This window comes from Gouania willdenowi, chromosome 22 (genome assembly GCF_900634775.1).
Source record: "Gouania willdenowi chromosome 22, fGouWil2.1, whole genome shotgun sequence".
NCBI lineage: Eukaryota > Metazoa > Chordata > Actinopteri > Blenniiformes > Gobiesocidae > Gouania > Gouania willdenowi.
Genome location: NC_041065.1, coordinates 30837028 through 30855352, shown reverse-complemented (window position 1 = coordinate 30855352; position 18325 = coordinate 30837028). Strand labels below are relative to the sequence as shown.

Genomic DNA, 18325 nt, shown 5'->3' with positions numbered 1-18325 from the left:
CAGATCAGATCTGGATTGCACATTTCATCGCAATTTTTTTTAAATTATTTGATGCATTTACTTAAGGTGATTGTTTTTGTTGCTTTTTTATGTGTTTTTAGATTAATTGTGTATTTGTATTGCCATTTTGTGTAACCTTTTGTCATTGTGTGTTTTTGGAATAATCTTGTGCCTTTCTATTGTCATTTTATGTATTTTTCGGTCATTTTGTCTGTTTTTGTTGCCATTTTGACTGTTTGTTTTTTTTTTAGTTGTTTTGTGCATTTCAATGCTCATGTTATGCATTTTTCTGTCATTTTGTGTCTTTTCCTCTGTATTTGGATGTGTTTTGGGGTTTATTTTCTGCAGCATTTACTTTCAGTGTGCATTTTTGTTGCAATTTTGTGTGTTTTTCGACTTGTCTTGTGTGTTTTTGTTGCGGCAGATAACGCTCCTGTAATGAGAAGTGACATTCCCTGAGAAGAGACGATGAGTCGACATAAACACTGAGGCAGCAGTAAACTCAGTCAGACAGGTGGACAAAAAGAAGCCGTCATTCTTTGTGGGTCGGTCGCTTTGGAAACAAACGGACAAAGGAGGAAGAGGCCGCCGTGGGGGTCAAAGGTCACTGGGTCATTGGGTAGCTGTGTTCATACTCTCAGAGGGCAGAAGAATACACCACTAACACTGGAGGACACTGCAGTGTTTATTAGCAGCTTTTTATGAGCAGACATTGTCTAATATCTTCCAGTCTGAAAGTTAAATGCGTTTCCTATAAATGTGGGGGCTGTGCACGCACGGACGCTGTTCTTTGTTTCTGCATACAGGAGCACGCGTGAAACTCTGCCGTTTCTCCCTCTGGGTCAGAATGTTGCTGCTCAAAGTGTTTTATTAATGAATTCTCCTTCACAGCAGCTCCGGGTGTTTAACAAGCTGTGAGAAAATAAAAAGTCACACATTGTAGAAAAACGTAGAAGTCGACTGTGTGCCTTATAATGAGCAAAAACACACACTTCTACACCCACAACAACACAAACACTTCTGTGTTTAATGTCTATAGGTGATGTGAGTGCTTTAAAGATGCTGGATATGACGTGATTCGGTTATTAGCACAAAAACAAGGATTATTAACATGGTAGAATGTGTAAACTGAATGTTTATATTGTTCCACTTTTATAAAATCACTGTTTTAAAATGTGCTATGAAGACTAAACAGTCTTTATTTCTTTCACTGTTTCTTTCCTTCTTTCTTTTTTATTTTTTTCGTTGTATCCTTTTTTCTCTGTATCTTTTTTCCTTCATTGTATCATTATTTCATTGTATTTTTTGTTGACATTTTGTGTGTTTTCTGTATCTTTTTTGAAATTGTTTTGTGTATTTTGCTGTTTTGTGTATTTTGCTGTTTTGTGTATTTGTTGTCCTCTTTTGTGTTTTTGTTGTCCTTTTTGGCGTATTCTATGGTCCCTTTGTTGTCATTTTCTGTATTTTTGTACATTTTTGGAGTCTTTCTTTGTATCTTTCTTTCATTGCATCATTGTTTTATTGTATTTTTGTGTGTTTTTCTGTAAATTTGTATATTTTTTGGAGTGATTTTGTGCATTTTGCTGTTTTGTGTAATTTGTGGTCCTTTTGTTGTCATTTTATGTATTTTTCTGTCATTTTGTATGTTTTGTGCAGTGATTTTTTTTTTTGGTTTCATATTTGTCTTTTGTGTGTTATGAAGCTTTAGAAAAATAATATTTTGTTGTCTTGTGTGTATGAGTAATTTTTTGTAGTTTCGTTGTGTTTTTGTGTATTTTTCTGTAATTTTATGTATTTTTGCTGCTGCTGTTGTTTTTTTCTTTCATTTTGTTCATTTATTTTAGGGGCCGTACAATTATAGACCGAGGGTCCACGTCACCCTCAGGGTTGGTGAGTGTACGAATCCTGTTTTATTTATTTATTATCAATATGTCATAGTAACAAAACCAATTGTTGGGCACTCATTAGTAAAATAATGAGGCCTTTTCTAGAACATTATTACCTTTATCATTATTTGCAAAATCAATGCTTTTATTGTTCTTATGTAAGTGATTTTAAGTAAATATAAGGACGATCAGTAGCCAATCGGCTCTTTGTTATATTGACAGAGAGCATCACTGATAGGCTGTGATAAATACCATTGTTCTGTCCACTAACGTAACACGACACTTTAATAAATCATAAAAATTCATAAACAAAGGTATTATTGTATATTCTTAATTTATTTAAGGGTAGATGAAAGCAATTCTGTCAGGATGAGTTAATTTAATTAAATCCACGTCTAGACAGAGAGTGATTGTGTTTACCCACATATGATATAAAAAAAAAAAATATGAATCACAAACAAGTTTGACTTCTTATCCTTGAACTCTGTTGCCATAGTGACCTTGACAACAAAAGTGCTACAGATGTACTGTTGTGTTAGGGTGGAGGTGTGTGTGTGTGTGTGTGTGTGTCTGTGTGCGTGTGTGTCAATGACAGACACAGCGACAAGATGACGTGTTCTCTGCCGATTTAAAGTTGTTGTTCATCAGTGTCACAGACGGTGATAAATTACACAACAAATTTTTAGTTTTAGTCGTAGTGTTTTCACTAGAATGCAACTTAGTTTTATTCATCAAGACTATTTCAGGTTAGTTTTTAGTCAAATAAATGACATTGAGATTTTAGTCAAATGGAATTTCATTCGGTTTCACAGGGGTTGAATATTCTGAAGATAAAAGGAATGGAATAAAGAAGAATTAAAGGAGAAAGAAGGAAGAAAGAGGAGAGGAAAGAAAACAAAAAAGTTTAAATTACTATTTATCGTTAATATTTGTATGATTTACAATATTTGAGCGTTTTTATTTTAATTCCATTTTCAGCTTCTTATATCTCAGGAACTACATCACATAGGAAACTGGAGAGAAAATGTAGAACATCATAAATGTGTTCATAATAGATACTAGTACTGTGCCCGTCGGAGGTATGTATTCATATTGACATTAACAGCAGTTCCACAGTGTGGATGGGAAAAGGAATGTGTATATATATATATATATATATATATTGGTTGCCAGAACGTCACCAACATTTTATCAGCTGTTCCTTGACCCATTATCAACATAATAATAACCTTTCAAGTTATCATGTAGACAGACAGTGCCGCGCTGCATTAGCTTAGCATTAGCAGAGAATAGAACACTGATGATGAAGACACTTTTGATGACATCATCAGTGTTCTAAAGCAATGTTTGACAGGAGTTCCACAGTGTGGATTGGTCATTTCAAATTGGTTTTAAATTAGTTTTGGAAAGACCAAATGACTCCAAAATTACGGACGCACACACTCGGGGTATGCGCAAGCTGTTGACAAAGTTTCAGATCGATCAGATACTGCGTCGGGGAGATATTCGCTCCACAAACACACGCACGCAGACGTTCCTTGCTTTCATGGATAGATGTTTTTAAAAATAAATGTTTTTCTGATGCACTTTTTTCAAATATGTTTTATGTTACTAGTGAAAAACTAATAAACTATAAATGATTATGAGACACAGACAAAGTATAATGACCTCATGTAAAGGATTTTCATTATTCCCGAGTGGTGAAATAACTCCAAAGTTGGGGTCCAAAAAAAAAAATTAAGAAGTCGCATAAAGAAAAGAAAAAAATTACAGTATATCCCAAGAAAGAGTTATCTTTATCTTTATACTTTTTCTTGCACTCCCACATGCAGTAATGGGCTGATGAAAATTGTAAAAAAAAAAAAAAAACTAAAAAAAAACGATTTTTTATTTTTTTATTTTGAAAGACTCACCCAAGAACCGATGCATATATGTGACTAATCATTAGTGATGTGAACAGTCTATGTTCATAGCTCTAAGCTGATCTAATTACAGGAGCTGAGGCATATGCTAAGTTATTTACTGAAGGCCCAAACATCGACACAGACAAACTTTTTTCCATTTTTGTGGTGCTGTCATGTCCACCAGATAGAATGTATAGCAGATATTTTTCTATATTCTGAGAGTAGGTGGAGCTGTATTTATATACCACATTTAAGTTTTCTATGTGATGTAGTTCCTGAGATATTAGAAGCTGAAAATGGAATAAAAATAAGAACGCACAGAAATCAACACATACCCACCCACCTCACTAAATTGGCCATATCTGAAAAAGTGATCAAACTAAAACTCTACAATGTGAATAACCACGGAACAATTGGTATTGACACTTTGACAATTATAGTAGACAAAAACTATGACAAAAATGTCCAGTCAGCAAAAGTAACCCTGTTTTTTAAATACTTCCTATAACGGGAAACTTGCAACCAAAACACATTGTTTGACCATAAATCAGACTCTTAATCCCACTTTGCTCCAATCCTCCTATTCTCAGCCATCCGTGTCCACCAGGAGGTATTTTACGGTAAACCAGGGCCTCCCGTCTTGACAGCAGTAGTAAATTGATAGCAGCACTGCTGAAGCTGAGTCAACACCAGGAGAAATGGGGAAGAATTAAAGTGGGGGGTGGGGGGGGGGGGGGGGGTGCTATAGCTGCGACTAGTACTTTGGGGTTTGCCTGGAAGTGGTTGGGAAATCCTGGCAGCAGTGATTTTTGTTCCTGGAAGATGGTTCTGTGACCTCTATTGTGTGCGTCAGAGAAAGAAAAAATAAGAAAGTATGTGCTGGGTGAAGCTCATTTCCTCTGTTAGATCAGAGTAAAGTTACTGTAGTAGTTGAGAAGCTTCAGAGACACAGAGTAGGATTCAATTTCTTTATTTACACATTTTAAAAGAATAGAAATTAATCAACAAAAATATCAAGTCAATAGGAAAACAGGCACTCATCTAGCACACAGCTGTGTAAAGAGTACTGATTACTGTTATGTGATTGAAATTGTATACACTCAAGTATACAAGTAAGTCAGTTGATGAGATAAAAATATGTACATAAAAAAAGGTGCTGTTTTTATGGGAAAATTATGTTTTTCTGAATTGATGAGATAATCTTTTTATAGGAATTTTTTTTTTTTTGAGTTGAGATAACTTTTTATAGGAAATTCAGAAAAAAAAAGCAAAAAAATATATTTCCTATAAAAACGTATCTCATTAATTCAGAAAAACTGAAAAATATTTCCTAAAAAACAGAAAAACAAGGCAATTTTTATTTATTTATCTCAATTTTATGTCAACAATTCAGAAGAAATGAAAACAATTCGGATACAAAAACAGGAAAAAAAGGCACTATTTTTCATTTACTTATTTTTATTTCATCATGTCCAACAAAAATCGAAAAATATTTCCTAATAAAACTCATCTCATCAATTCAGAAAAAACAAAAAACATTTCCTTTAAAAACAGAAAAACAGGGCACATTTTGTTTTCAATGCACTTATTTTTATCTCATCAATTCAGAAAAGCCCAAACTTTTTTCTTCTTCAGTGAATGCAATAAGCTTCTGTACATTGCTGACATACAGTGGAGTGTTGATGTTGGAAAAGACAATGAATGTGAAAGGCATGAGTCACACAGGAGAACTTTTTCTTGTGTTTTCCTCTCTTTCCTCTACCGATGCATCCATCCGTCACTCTGTGAAACACAGGCTTCACTCTATGTTTAGTTATCTATGTTTAGTTCATTGGCTGAGCTGACCGGTTTGCTGGGTTTGACAATAGGACTCGAGGCCTGCAGGACTAACAAAGGCTTTGAGTTCTTATCGTCTGAAAAGAAACTGAAGAAGGTATTGTTGGGACACTCCATTACATCAGCTCAGAGACACCAGCCAAAAAAACCAAAACCAAAAACAGAGCATGCAGAAGGAGCCTGGATCAGTAACATAAATCACTAAAGCAGAGATGTTTATATCAGTTTCTCCTCTTTTACCTCAGTGGTTTACACAGCAGAATGAGTTCATGAAGTGAACCTGGTGGTGATCATTTTAGAAAATCCTATTGTACCATAGTTTTGTGAGTCAGTTTGTGCATTTCAGTTGAAATTTTGTGTATTTTCTTGGTCATTCTGTGTGTTTTTGGATTCATTTTCTGCATTTACTGTACTTTGTGTGTGTTTTTTTTGCCGCTTTGTGTGTTTTTGTTGCTGTTTCGTGTAACTTATTGTCATTTTGTGTATTTTTGAAGTCCGTTTGTGCATTTTTATTTTCAGTTTATCTATTTTCCTGTCATTTGGTGTATTTTTCTGTCATTTTGCAGAGCGCGCTGAACATCACAAGTGAAGGGATTTGTAACACAAACAAGTTCTGATGAACTACAGCCAGGCCCAAATAGCACGTACCACGTTCCTGAGAATTCAGTGAAATGACTTGGTTCCACCAAGTAAAAAAAATTAAATTGTAATCTACAATGAATTGCCTTTGAAATGATATATTACAAGACTATGTTTCAATAAATTTCAAAATTACCGGTCTCCGAGAGCCTCTTGACATCCGCTCATAGAATGTCCATGTCAAATTAGAACCTGATTCAACGGGCATTATCAGAGGAATAGTCATTTGAAAAATGGGGCCCCCCCGTGGCACATATGGAGTAATTGGCCCCATTTATATATTGGTATGTGTCAATGATTTGGTACCACCAACTGTCGCAATATTTGACTCACAAATAAATGAGAAAACAACTTTAAAGGAAATTGCCTAAAAAAGGCCCCTCAAGCCCCTAATCAAATTCATAATCGTAATCTACGTTGAATTACCTTTGAAACGATATATCACACGACTATGTTCCCATACATTTGGAAATTACCGGAAATGGGGGGTGGGCCGCCAACCTCGTCAACGTCTCATCATATTCATTCATAAATTATTCATACCAAACTGCATTCCGATCTAACAAAAACTAACGAAGGAGTAGTGATTTTAAAAAATGGGGCACCCGAGGGCCCCCTGTTGCCCCTGTGGAACGTACGGGGTCATGGGCCCCATTTAAATATTGGTATGTGCCACTAATTCGGTACCACCAACCATCGTAATATTTACTCGCAAATAAATGAGAAATCGACTTTTGTTTTTTTTTTTTCTTTTGGGGCTCAAATCGAAAATCGGGCTCCGAGTGTCGATGCGTACACATCCATAGATTATAGCTACCAGATTTCAGCCCAATCTGTTTGCGAAAAACAGGAGTAGTGATTTAAACTGGTGTAGACAACAAGAAATGGGTAAATATATGGTTCCATGGTGGTGAAGGAATCCACAGTAATAAATGCTCAGGCCCAAAGGCACTTCAGTGTGTTATATATCAGCGTTTCACCCTGAGGCAGGACACACTAACACTACTCTTTTCTTTCAGCTGACAGCCTCCACAATACCAGGTATGCACAACTTATGCCATGTGTGCACAACTCCTGCAGGTTTTATCCTCCTCTCCAGTGTTTTTCTGGCCTGGATTCTTCTGGTTTGTGGAATTATTTCAGGAAATGTTGGGAGCAAAAAAAAAAAAAAAGTCTTCATAAATTCTTTTTATGAAATGAAAAGGAAGAAAAGTCTTGGGAGTCGGAGCCAAAAGGATAAAAGTAGAAATCTTCAAAGAAGTAAAACACCTACAAACTCCTGATTAAAGGGCAGCATGCATCAAACTATGTTTTACTTCTATTTGAGGTTCAGTTTTTGAAGTTAGTTCTGAAGAACAACTAAGACGTTATCAGTGAATGTTCTGGTTTGTGACTAAATCCTTTTGTTTCAAAAGTAATCAGATATACCATTGTTAAATTATTGTTTAGACCAGTGTTTCTCAAATGGAGGTACGCGATGGCACTCCAGGGGTTACTTGAGAGAGACTAAGAATTTTTTTAAATAAAAGCTTAAATATAGCATTTTATGTTTATTTTTAGTTAAAAATTTCATAATAATAATGATAGAAATTATCTTGATTTGAACATGAACTTGAAAATACAAAGGTTCGTGTTGTTCCCACATCAGGCCACAAATCTTTGTCATTTTCTGCAAATTTTCCTAGAATTATTTCACCAAATTGAACACAAATTTGTCACAAAATCAAGGAAATGTATTTAATTTATATGTGGAAGTACAAACTAGGGAACGTTAAAGTTGAAATTGTTTTTCCACCTAAAATCTGCAGATCAAACTGCTCTGTATTTTGCCCCTGAACTACAGAGAATAGTTTTCTGTTTTAGGATTATACCCATGCAGACTCAGGGGCGGAGTCACAAAGATCTGAAATAAAGGGTGGTAAACCAGTTGCTTCCCTAAATCCTTTAGTGACGCTGTTTCCTCACCTGCTGCACAGAATTCACTAAGGTTGCAGAAATCATTAGTGCACGTGCAGAACTGGTGCAGACCGCCCTTAATTAAGTGAGCGTTTTCTACGTGTTGTTGTGAACATGAGTGCGTGAAAGCAAAAAAAAAAGGGGAAGCAGCAGAATTGGAGGTGTTAATAGAGGAAAATAAATTTAAAAAATGGATGAATTACAGCAGATAGATAGATATTCTTTATTCATCCCGCAGTGGAGAAATGTGTGTGGATGTGACTGTGAGTGACAGATGGGTGCTGATGGGCTGATCGCGTGTGTGTGTGTGAAACAGTGCCGCGCGGAGGAGAGATGGACACACGTCCACACACACACACACAACTGGAGCCTTTTTTTCATCTTCGCTGTGTTTGTTGTCCACATTTACTTTAGCAATGATCTCTGCGTGCATATTCATTAGGGGGAAAAGCGCTAAATGGATTGAGGGGCATTGGGAAGAGCAGCGGCGGTGCACTCCTGATTCTCTGGGCTTTGTACTCATTATTAGCACGTGGAGTGACTTTTGCACACGTTTTAATAACACGAAAGTGTATTGTGCACAAACGATTGTAGGGATGGATGGTAGAGTTAGCCTAGCCTTAACTGCGGAAGTTATATATACTGTATATGGGTCGCCGATTGTAAAGTTGGGCATGCTAAAATAAACAGCAACTTTTTTACATTTAGCAACAAACCACGTTTACAAAACATGTGTGAAAATTTTATGTTACTTTTGACCAGATTTACAGCAATATTTATGATTTTTTTTTTCTTCGTAAAAATATGGCAATGTTAAATATAGATATAAATGTTCACTCTAAATCTAAATGTTAAATGCTAAATCTAAATGGTGAATTTGCATATAAGCTAAATATTTAGTTTCACCCATGACACTTGAATTCAAAATTTAGATTTAGATTTAACATTTACATTTAGATTGAATTTTACATTTACACTTAATATATAACATTTAGATTTCATTTTAACATTTAGATTTAACATTGACATGTTTTTACGTGATGAACATCACAAATTTCACAAATATTGCTGTAAATCTGGTCAAAAGTAACATTAACAAAAAAATTAAAAATAAAAATCACGTATGTTTTTTTTAATTGTGGTTTGTTGCTTAAATGTTGCAAGAAGTTGCTGTTTATTTAAACATATGCCCTATAGTTATAATAATATAAACTAAGCATGCATGCAAAGAAATAAAATTGTCGAAAAAGCCACAAAAATATGCATGATACATGAGTGGATAACTCAACATAACTCGTATTCAGACTGTGGAAGAAAGAAATATCATGTGTATACAGGTATGTTGCATTGGTATTTATTGCATGGTGTGTAACTCTATCCCAGGGTTTGATACTCCTGGGATAAAAACCCATGACCTCATCATCCTCATCCATTGAAATTCCTCTTCCTGGGTTTTTTTTTTCTCAGTGAATGAATGAATGAATGAATGTGAGCCTTTCTGTAAAAACCATGGCGACCACACGACGGAGTCCTTGGAGTTTAGCATTTAAATGAAAAAAGTAATAATGAAAGGAGACACACAAGCGCGCGCTCACACAAACATTACCACGTGATGCTAAGCCTTGCCCCTCCCTCCCTCCCTCCCTAGAGAGAGAGAGAGAGAGAGTCCAGAAGTGAAGGCGTTTCCAGGACACTTTAGAGAAGAACTGGAAGGCTTTGTAGACAGGACACCGTCCTGCTTGTCCTCACACCGATGGGACTGGACTTTTCTCTGTGACCGACCGACCGACTTCTCTCTAAAAAAATAAATAAAAACTAAACATGCCGGAGCGAATCAGTATTTCGGACTTCGTGGTCCTGGCCAACGAGGATCTGTCCTCTCCAGGGTCCGCGAACTTCCAGTCCAAGATGAGCGACTGTCGAAACACAGTGTCAGCCGTGGAGGAGGTGAGTTTGACCCGCTTTAAAGTCACCGTGAAGTCCTTCACGGACACGGTTTCTTCACCAGGAAGAAGAAGAACAACCTCTCACTCACTCAGGTGTTTTTATTCAGGTTTTCATGGAGACTTGGACCCTTTTCTTACAACCAGGCGACATGTTTGTTATGGGCTGTCGATTGTAAAGTTACATATGCTAAAATAAATAAAACAGCAACTTTGCGCAACATTTCGTAACAAACTAAAAAACATGAGTTTTTTTATTTATTTATTTTTAGTGTAATTGTTGACCAGATTTACAGCAATATTTGTGAGATTTATGATTTTTCTTTTCTCGTAACAATATGTCATTGTTAAATCTAAATGCTAAATCGAAATGTTAATTCTAAATCTAAATGTTAAATTTAAATGCAAAATCTAAATGCTAAATCTAAATCTAAATGTTAAATCTAAATCTAAATGTTAAATCTAACTGCTAAATCTAAATGCTAAATCTTTATGTTAAATCTGAATGTTAATTCTAAATCTAAATGTTAAATTTAAATGCAAAATCTAAATCTGAATATAAATGTGAAATGTAAATGTTAAATCTAAATATAAATGTTGAATGTTAAATCTAAATGCTAAATCTAAATATGAATGTCAAATGTAAATATGAATGTCAAATGTAAATGTTAAATGTAAACATGTTGTTGATCCCTAACATTAACTAACCAGTTGATGTTGGGGATCAACTGGTAACCATGTCCATCTGTGTTGTACTGCTAAGTTTTGCCAGACTGTCACAAACATCCAAATTTTAATCAGCAAAACTTTAATTCTAGTGATTTTAAAAAATATATATATATATAATCACACAAAAGAAACATTGCGAATTATCATAAATAATATGTATCTTTTCCCACCCCATTATATTTAGATCTCTTGATGCACGTCCCATTTCTCCCACAGAGAAGCTATAGTGTTCGTTTTGCTAACAGTACTCGAGATTTCTCAAACGATAAATAAAAATCCTCCAAACTCGTCTGAAAAATCTCCTCATGAAAGCGTAAAAACTTTTTCGCGATATTTGAGTGTTTTTTTTTCTTCAAAATTCACGTGTTTCTGTTACCAGTTTTTATTGCAATATTTAGATTTTGAGCATTTAGGCTAATGGAAACGCTGCTACTGTTACTTATGGCAGAGAAATATGGGTGTTTTTCACATCCGATACAATACCAATATTGCCGCCTTGCTCATTAACCGATGCCAATATTGATACGATGCGATGTCGGTGTGAATCTTAGACACTTTTAGTCAATAGTCAATAACAGAACGTATGAGAAAAACTGACCCATGTATTATTAACCAACAAGTTACAAACCTTAAACAGAATTATATTCTACAATTGCATGAAATGAAAATAAATACACCAGAAGACCCTGAATTATTACATCAATAAATCAATTTAATCAAATATTTGCTGATATTTGACCGATATCTGATATCAATGTCAAGTAAATAGAGTATGAGATAATGTTACATTTATACTTTTCCAACCTTGTTTTTTAGTCCCACGGGGGCTGTGACCACAGAAAACTCAGATTCAAGTGTTGTTTGAGGTGTTGAGCATTAACACGGTTCTCATGAATCAGGGTTGCCCTTGTAATGAGTTTATCAGTGTTTGCAAAACATGAACGGGAAATTCTCTCTTTGATTGCAGATGTAATACTTCTGCCAAAGGTTTGTTTGCAACCTTTTTTGCATGTGTTTGAAAGCTTCCGTGAACTTTGCCATAAAACAAATAAAGTGTGCAGACAAACCTGCCCTCGCTTGTCTGTCTTACGTAGATCGACAAATAGTTTCTGTATCTCCTTCTGTTTTCTTCCTCTGTGTAAAGCAGTGTTTCTCAACTGGGGGTACGCGGTGGCACTACAGGCCCTGGGGGTACTTGCGAAAGACAGAGAGGGGGAAATTAACAAATGAAAGCATTAAAAATGAGGTTTTATAGTGTTTATCTTTAGTTAAAAATGATAATACTAAATATTTATACCAGCAAAATACACACAAAATAAAATAAAAATTAACTGAATGATAAAAAGAACTGACAAACAACAACAAAATACACAAAATGACAAAATACTTACTATGACCAGTAACACACAAAAAGACAACAAAGACGCACTAAATGAGAGAAAAATACACGCAATCACTACAAAATACACAAATATCACACAAAACGACTTAAACAACCAAATGACACCAAACACACACACTATGAGTGAAAAATACACACAATCACTACAAAATACATAAAAAAATCACACAAAACAACATATGAAACAACCAAAAAGAGAGAAAATTACTTACTATTACCAGCAACACACAAAACAACAACAAAGACGCACTAAATGAGAGAAAAACAGACACGTAATGCACTACAGCCAATCGCTGCACACTGTAGTCACGTCATAGTCACGTGTGCAACACAGATGAGCGCGCACCCGAGCCAGTAAAAAAGTACACAAAACGACAACAGAAATGCACAAAAATATACAAAATGATTGCAGAAACACACGAAATTGCAACAAGAACCGACAAAATAACTGTAAATAAACACAAAAAGGCTCCAAAAACACACAAAATGACTCCAAAACACACACATTTCAGAAAAATACACCAAACAACAACAAAAATATGAAAAAGAGTACTAAAAACTAAATATTTAAACAAAAAATACATCACCACAACTGAAAAACATACAAAACACCAAAAACACACACACACTGAGAGAGAATAATTTAAATACTACCAACAAACGCACAAAAACGACAACAAAAACACACAAAATAAGTGAAAAATATACTGAAAAATAAAAACAACAGGCAACAAAATACACAAAAAACACACAAATTGATGATATTGATTGATTAGAACATGATCTGAAAATACAAGAGTCAATGTTGGTTCTACACCATAAATGATAAAAAAACTATAGAAATAAATCTATTCAGGAGGCACTAAATACTGTTTCTTTCTACGCATTTAAAAAAAATGAGATTATTTAAAATGTGTGTTATCGCAGATGAATTCCATTGTGATGCTCTGTAGTTTTTATTTTTCTTCGTATTCTGAGTAAAATGTTGTAGTCGGACAAAGAGCACAACAAAGACGGGTATGTTTCAGACAGCTGTGTGACACATTCGTCTTCAGATCGTGTCCTCAGTCGTGACACAGGAAGAGACATTGCTGGAATTGCTTTTCAGGGTCGGGACATGAGGCTGGAATCCTACACATGTGCACACACAGACAGACAGACACACAGACAGACAGACAGACAGGCACACACACAGATGCAAGCGCAATAATCTCTTTCTACACATGGTGGTTGTGTTTAGTCTGCCTGGTGAGAATGGGCTTGATTAATAAGTTGGGAGATGTGTGGGCATGTGTGTGGTTTAGTGCTGAGACACAGACGCTATTTACTAACTTACACACTTAGCTGCTTGTTACTTATTCCCTCTGATTACAGGGAACGATAAAGATGTAGACGCAGTAAAAACAGGGTTTCCTTTTATGATGAATTGTATGTGATTAACGCGGAGCTCAACCTTTAACTGTGTTGTACTATTAATTACGGGAAGATTTACAGTGTAACCATGCTGCGATTCACTTTAATTCACAACAATGCAACAGGCAGCGTCTTCTTAAATAGAGTGTACATGTAGGGGAGCCTTCTTTCTCTCCATATTCATCAAAAAACATCAGTTCTCATATTTTGTGGCATGAACTCAGATGGTTTTGGTAACCGACTAGGGTTGCAAAATTCAGGGATTTTCTTTTAGGTTGGAAGGTTTGCATGTGAATTCACACAAGAATAGATTAGATTTCCAGCCTTTTGCTACACATGATAAAGCTACGTTAGACATTTGACAACTCGTTTTATGGTGAAACTTTAAATGAAGGTTTTAGTCTGTGATGTTTATGTTTGTTTGATACTTACTTTTACATTTGCTGGAGATATTACGACAGCACAGTGACGCAATCTCAGTCCAGAACACGTAGGTCAGCTTCTTTTTCTGCTATAAGAACCAAGATGTTCCTGATGGACTTTAATCCCACATGGACAAATATGGACTGTGTAATCCTACTCACCAAGCCCAACATGTGTCCACCCTTATTTTGTGGTTTGTTTGAGAAATCACATAAAATAGCAGTTAAAGTTGGCAGTGTTATTTGTACAATTTTTATTTATTTATTTATTTTTTTTTGAAATATCAAATAAAAACGTTAAGTTTCATTGTTGTGTATTTTGGCACCTTATGAGACAGAAAAAAAACATAAGCGTTATTTTTTGTATGCCTTTATGTATTCTTGTAGACTTACGAAAAAAAAGTTTCTATTTTGAAAAATCACACAAAACACCAATTTGTGTGATTTGTGTACAGTTTATTTTTGTAACCCACTAAAATATTAAGTGCAAATTGCTTAATAAAGCAGAAAAATCTAAGCTTTCTAGTTCTGCTAGTTTTTTTTTCTAATGCAGGTTAGATTGATGAATTTCAGCACTTTTTCTTTATCCTTTCCACTCCGTTATCATCAACCGTATCCATGGAAACCAGGGAACAACTTCTAGAGATCAAGTTTTAAAAAGGCAATGAAGGACATTAGGTATTAAAACAGAAACCATAGAGATGTTCCTCAGTGTGTGATGGCTGTGACCAACTATTATGTTTTCCACATTTGCATGATTTTACAGACTGTAAAATATAAACAACCAAAAAAAAAGCTATTTATTTGAGGTTTGATCTCTGCGTTTGTCCATTATTCCTGCATGGTTCTCACACATGAACTTTAAGGGTAAATAATAACTTGCTAGCTGTAGGAATATGGGTGAAATTGTCATTTGGGGAACATTTGTGACGTTGAAAACCATGGAATTTGAAGGTTGCAGTAGCTCACTTAATTAATATTCCATGTTAGCTGTGCTGTATTAGCAGCATAGCAGCAGTGCTGAATTCTTCCTAATGTTTCTTTAACATGGGGTTGAATGATGATGATGTTACCTTTTTTTTTTTGTGGTAACGGAGTGGAGTGGAAAACATGAAAGTTGGTCACAGCCATCACACACAGAGGAACATCTCTATGGTTTCTGTTCTAATACCTAATGTCCTTCATTGCCTTTTTAAAATTGACATCAAAAAAGTTGTTCTGGGGTTTCCATGGATACGGTTGATGGTAACGGAGTGGAAAGGAAAAGGAAAAGTGCTGAAAATTGTCAACCAAACCTACAGTACAAAAAAAAAAAAACCTAGCAGCAGAACTAGAAAGCTAAGATTGATCTGCTCTATTAAATGATACAAAATTGATGTTTCAGTGGGTAAAAGTTTTCCTGAAAACAGTATGTTTAAAAAAAATATCGGATCAGGAGGACATATTTTCTCCCAAATGTGCCCCGAATGGAAAATTTTGCCCATATGGCACAGTTAAGGATTTTTAATTGTCATTTGTGCTCATGTGAACATATACGGAACAAAATTATGTATTCGAATCTCCTGTTAAGCACTTATATATTAAATATATCAAGAAAATGAAAAAAAACCACGTTAACAAACCCTCACTGACGTTTTTTTGGGACAATATCAGACATTTTATTGATATTTTTCACCGTAAAACAAGTTGATTAATGTCTAACTTTACCAAGTGTATTATAAAGTATGTATATATATTTCCCCAAATATGTCCCTAATGAAAATTTTGCCAATATACAATGCCAATTTTCTTTGAGTGGTGTAGTTAATATCATATAATTTCAACTTATAAAACAAAGCAACCTGCCTCTTATATTTTATCAGTTTCTTTTAGTTAAGGGGCCTCAGTAATCACCTCCCACATCCTCTTAAACCCTAGAATTACTTTCTCATTCACTGAATGTAACTCCACTTTACACAACACCCATACTACCGCCCTTTAATTAATGGGCCAGTGCTTACTGGGAGTGGAGCTACCCAGGAGGGACTGGGGAGTGTAAACACTACCAAGTAACAAGGCTCGGTCTCTCTAAAGTCGAGCTATTTCTAGTGGCAAGTAGGTGGAGGAACACAAGTCACAAGTGTAGCTGTGTGGAACAAGTGGCCTGTGTGTGTGGAAACAGTAGATGACTTCAAACCATGTCGTCTGTCTGTGTCTGTGTCTGTGTGTTTATGTGTTCTAGCACCATGTCTGTCCAACATTGTGGTGTTTCAACCTGAAAAGTGAGACGTGGAACTGCTCGTACCGACTGTTTTAGTCAAACTAAAAACCAGGACAAATATGTAAAAACGTGTTTTAATCTTGTTTTTTTTTTTTAACGTGCTTGTTTCCCTCTTTTGTTTTTTGATGCAGTCTCTGGAGCTGGACCACACAACGTTGCAGAAGATGAAAAAGATCATCAAAGCGATACACACATCTGGACTCTGTAAGTAATATTGTGATACAAAGTACAAAACTCTTAATACGCAGACGTCACTTTTCACTCCATAAATGTTGTCTTTGATGTCTTAACTCTCCCTGATACTCTGAAAACTTCCCCACAAGTTCTTATTCTAGAAGTAGAGGCAAGAGAATGCCAAAACACTGAACAAGTATGACAGCTGATCAGCAGTTCCCTGTGAGTTCTCAGTTTATGCATGTTGAACCTCCTTCCTTTTTTTGTTTGGATTTGGTTTGTATGGAAGCGGATTGGGGCAAATTTTGATGGAGAAAATAATTTGGTGCAAATCAAGAATAAAGTCGAAATTTCGAGAGAAAAAAAATTCGAATTTCGAGAAGGAATTTGAAGTGTAATGTAGAAATGTTAAGATTAATGTAAAAAAATGAGAATAAAGTCGAAATGTCAAGATTAAAGTTGGAATTTTGAGAATCAAGTTGAAAGATAATGTAGAAATTTCAAGATTAAAGTTTAAAAAATGAGAATAAAGTCGAAATTTTGAGAATGAAGTTGAAATGTGATTTTGAAGTTTATAGTCGAAATTTCAAAAATGAACTCAAAATACAATATTGTAATAAAAGTCAAAGGTTTGCTATTACCGTCCAATCTACGGAAGCAGACGAGGGCCAATTCACTTGACTGGATTGTTTGTTTTCACACAATCCTTAAAGTTGTCCAGATGCCGGTCTGTTAAGTGTCTGCTCATGTTGCTCGTGTTTCCGGACGAGTAGCACGCGGTACCTTTGCTTGCGGTACACGTGTTTACCACCTTTTCATCAAACTCCTTTGTTTCTACGTTGCTCTGTGGACTGCCACCATCCACCATGTTTCCTTTCCCCTCTGACCATTGGCTCAACCGCCTGTAACCTATGACGCCGCCGCAATGCATTATGGTACTTGTAGTTTACTGTGAAAATGTCCGCTACAGCCAACCCAAAAACTTAATTTTAAGCGCAACAGCTCATTATTTTATAATGTGACATAACTACGAGGGGTGGGAACCTCAGGGTACCTCACGATACACGATACAAAGCTCACGATATGTCGATACTGTGATTATCGATATATTGGTCAGAAATCAATCTACGATAATCTATGACATAACAACAAAAAAAGATTAAGTGAAAAAATACACTTTATTTCATATATCTGAAAGACAATAAATTGAAAAAGTGTCCTATGAACACTGACATAATTTTAGTGCAACATTTCTGTAAATAAGTGTCAACATACCAATGTAAACGAATAAGTATCTGTAATAGTGCTTTATGTAAACAACAAATAGGGTCTTTCTTACCAGTGACACCATTATTGTGCAATATTGCAGTAAACAAAATATTGGTTCCTTCAACAAACAGTGACAACATTTCTGTGAAGACCTACCTGCACATTTTAGTGAAAAAGCAGAAAATTAAAAAATGAAAAATAAATCGAAACTTAGCGCGAGCATATCGATAATCGATTGTGCGAAAAAATATTGTGATATATCGCCGTATCGAGATATCGTCACACTCTTAATAACCACGATGATATCGAGGCAATTGTAATGCCGCGGTATCGTCAATACCATGACATTCCTAATATATATATGTAGATAGTAAGTCGTAAATGGTGAATTGACCCTAATCCACTTCCGTAGATTTGACTTTCATCATGATATTGTATTTTGACCTTATTCTCGAAATTTCAGCTTTAATCTCGACATTTCGACTTTATTCT

General features: G+C 35.4%; 1 protein-coding gene across 1 annotated transcript in view; it reads left to right on the top strand.

Annotated features, from left to right (window-relative positions):
* Window positions 1-9872: 9872 nt before the first annotated feature.
* Window positions 9873-18325, top strand: part of asap3 (ArfGAP with SH3 domain, ankyrin repeat and PH domain 3) — a 39472-nt gene continuing 31019 nt past the window's right edge. Inside the window, exons 1-2 of the mRNA XM_028438258.1 lie at window positions 9873-10168; window positions 16522-16594. Coding sequence (XP_028294059.1) covers window positions 10043-10168; window positions 16522-16594 — 199 coding nt within the window. The 5' untranslated portion in view covers window positions 9873-10042. The remainder of the gene's footprint in view (window positions 10169-16521; window positions 16595-18325) is intronic.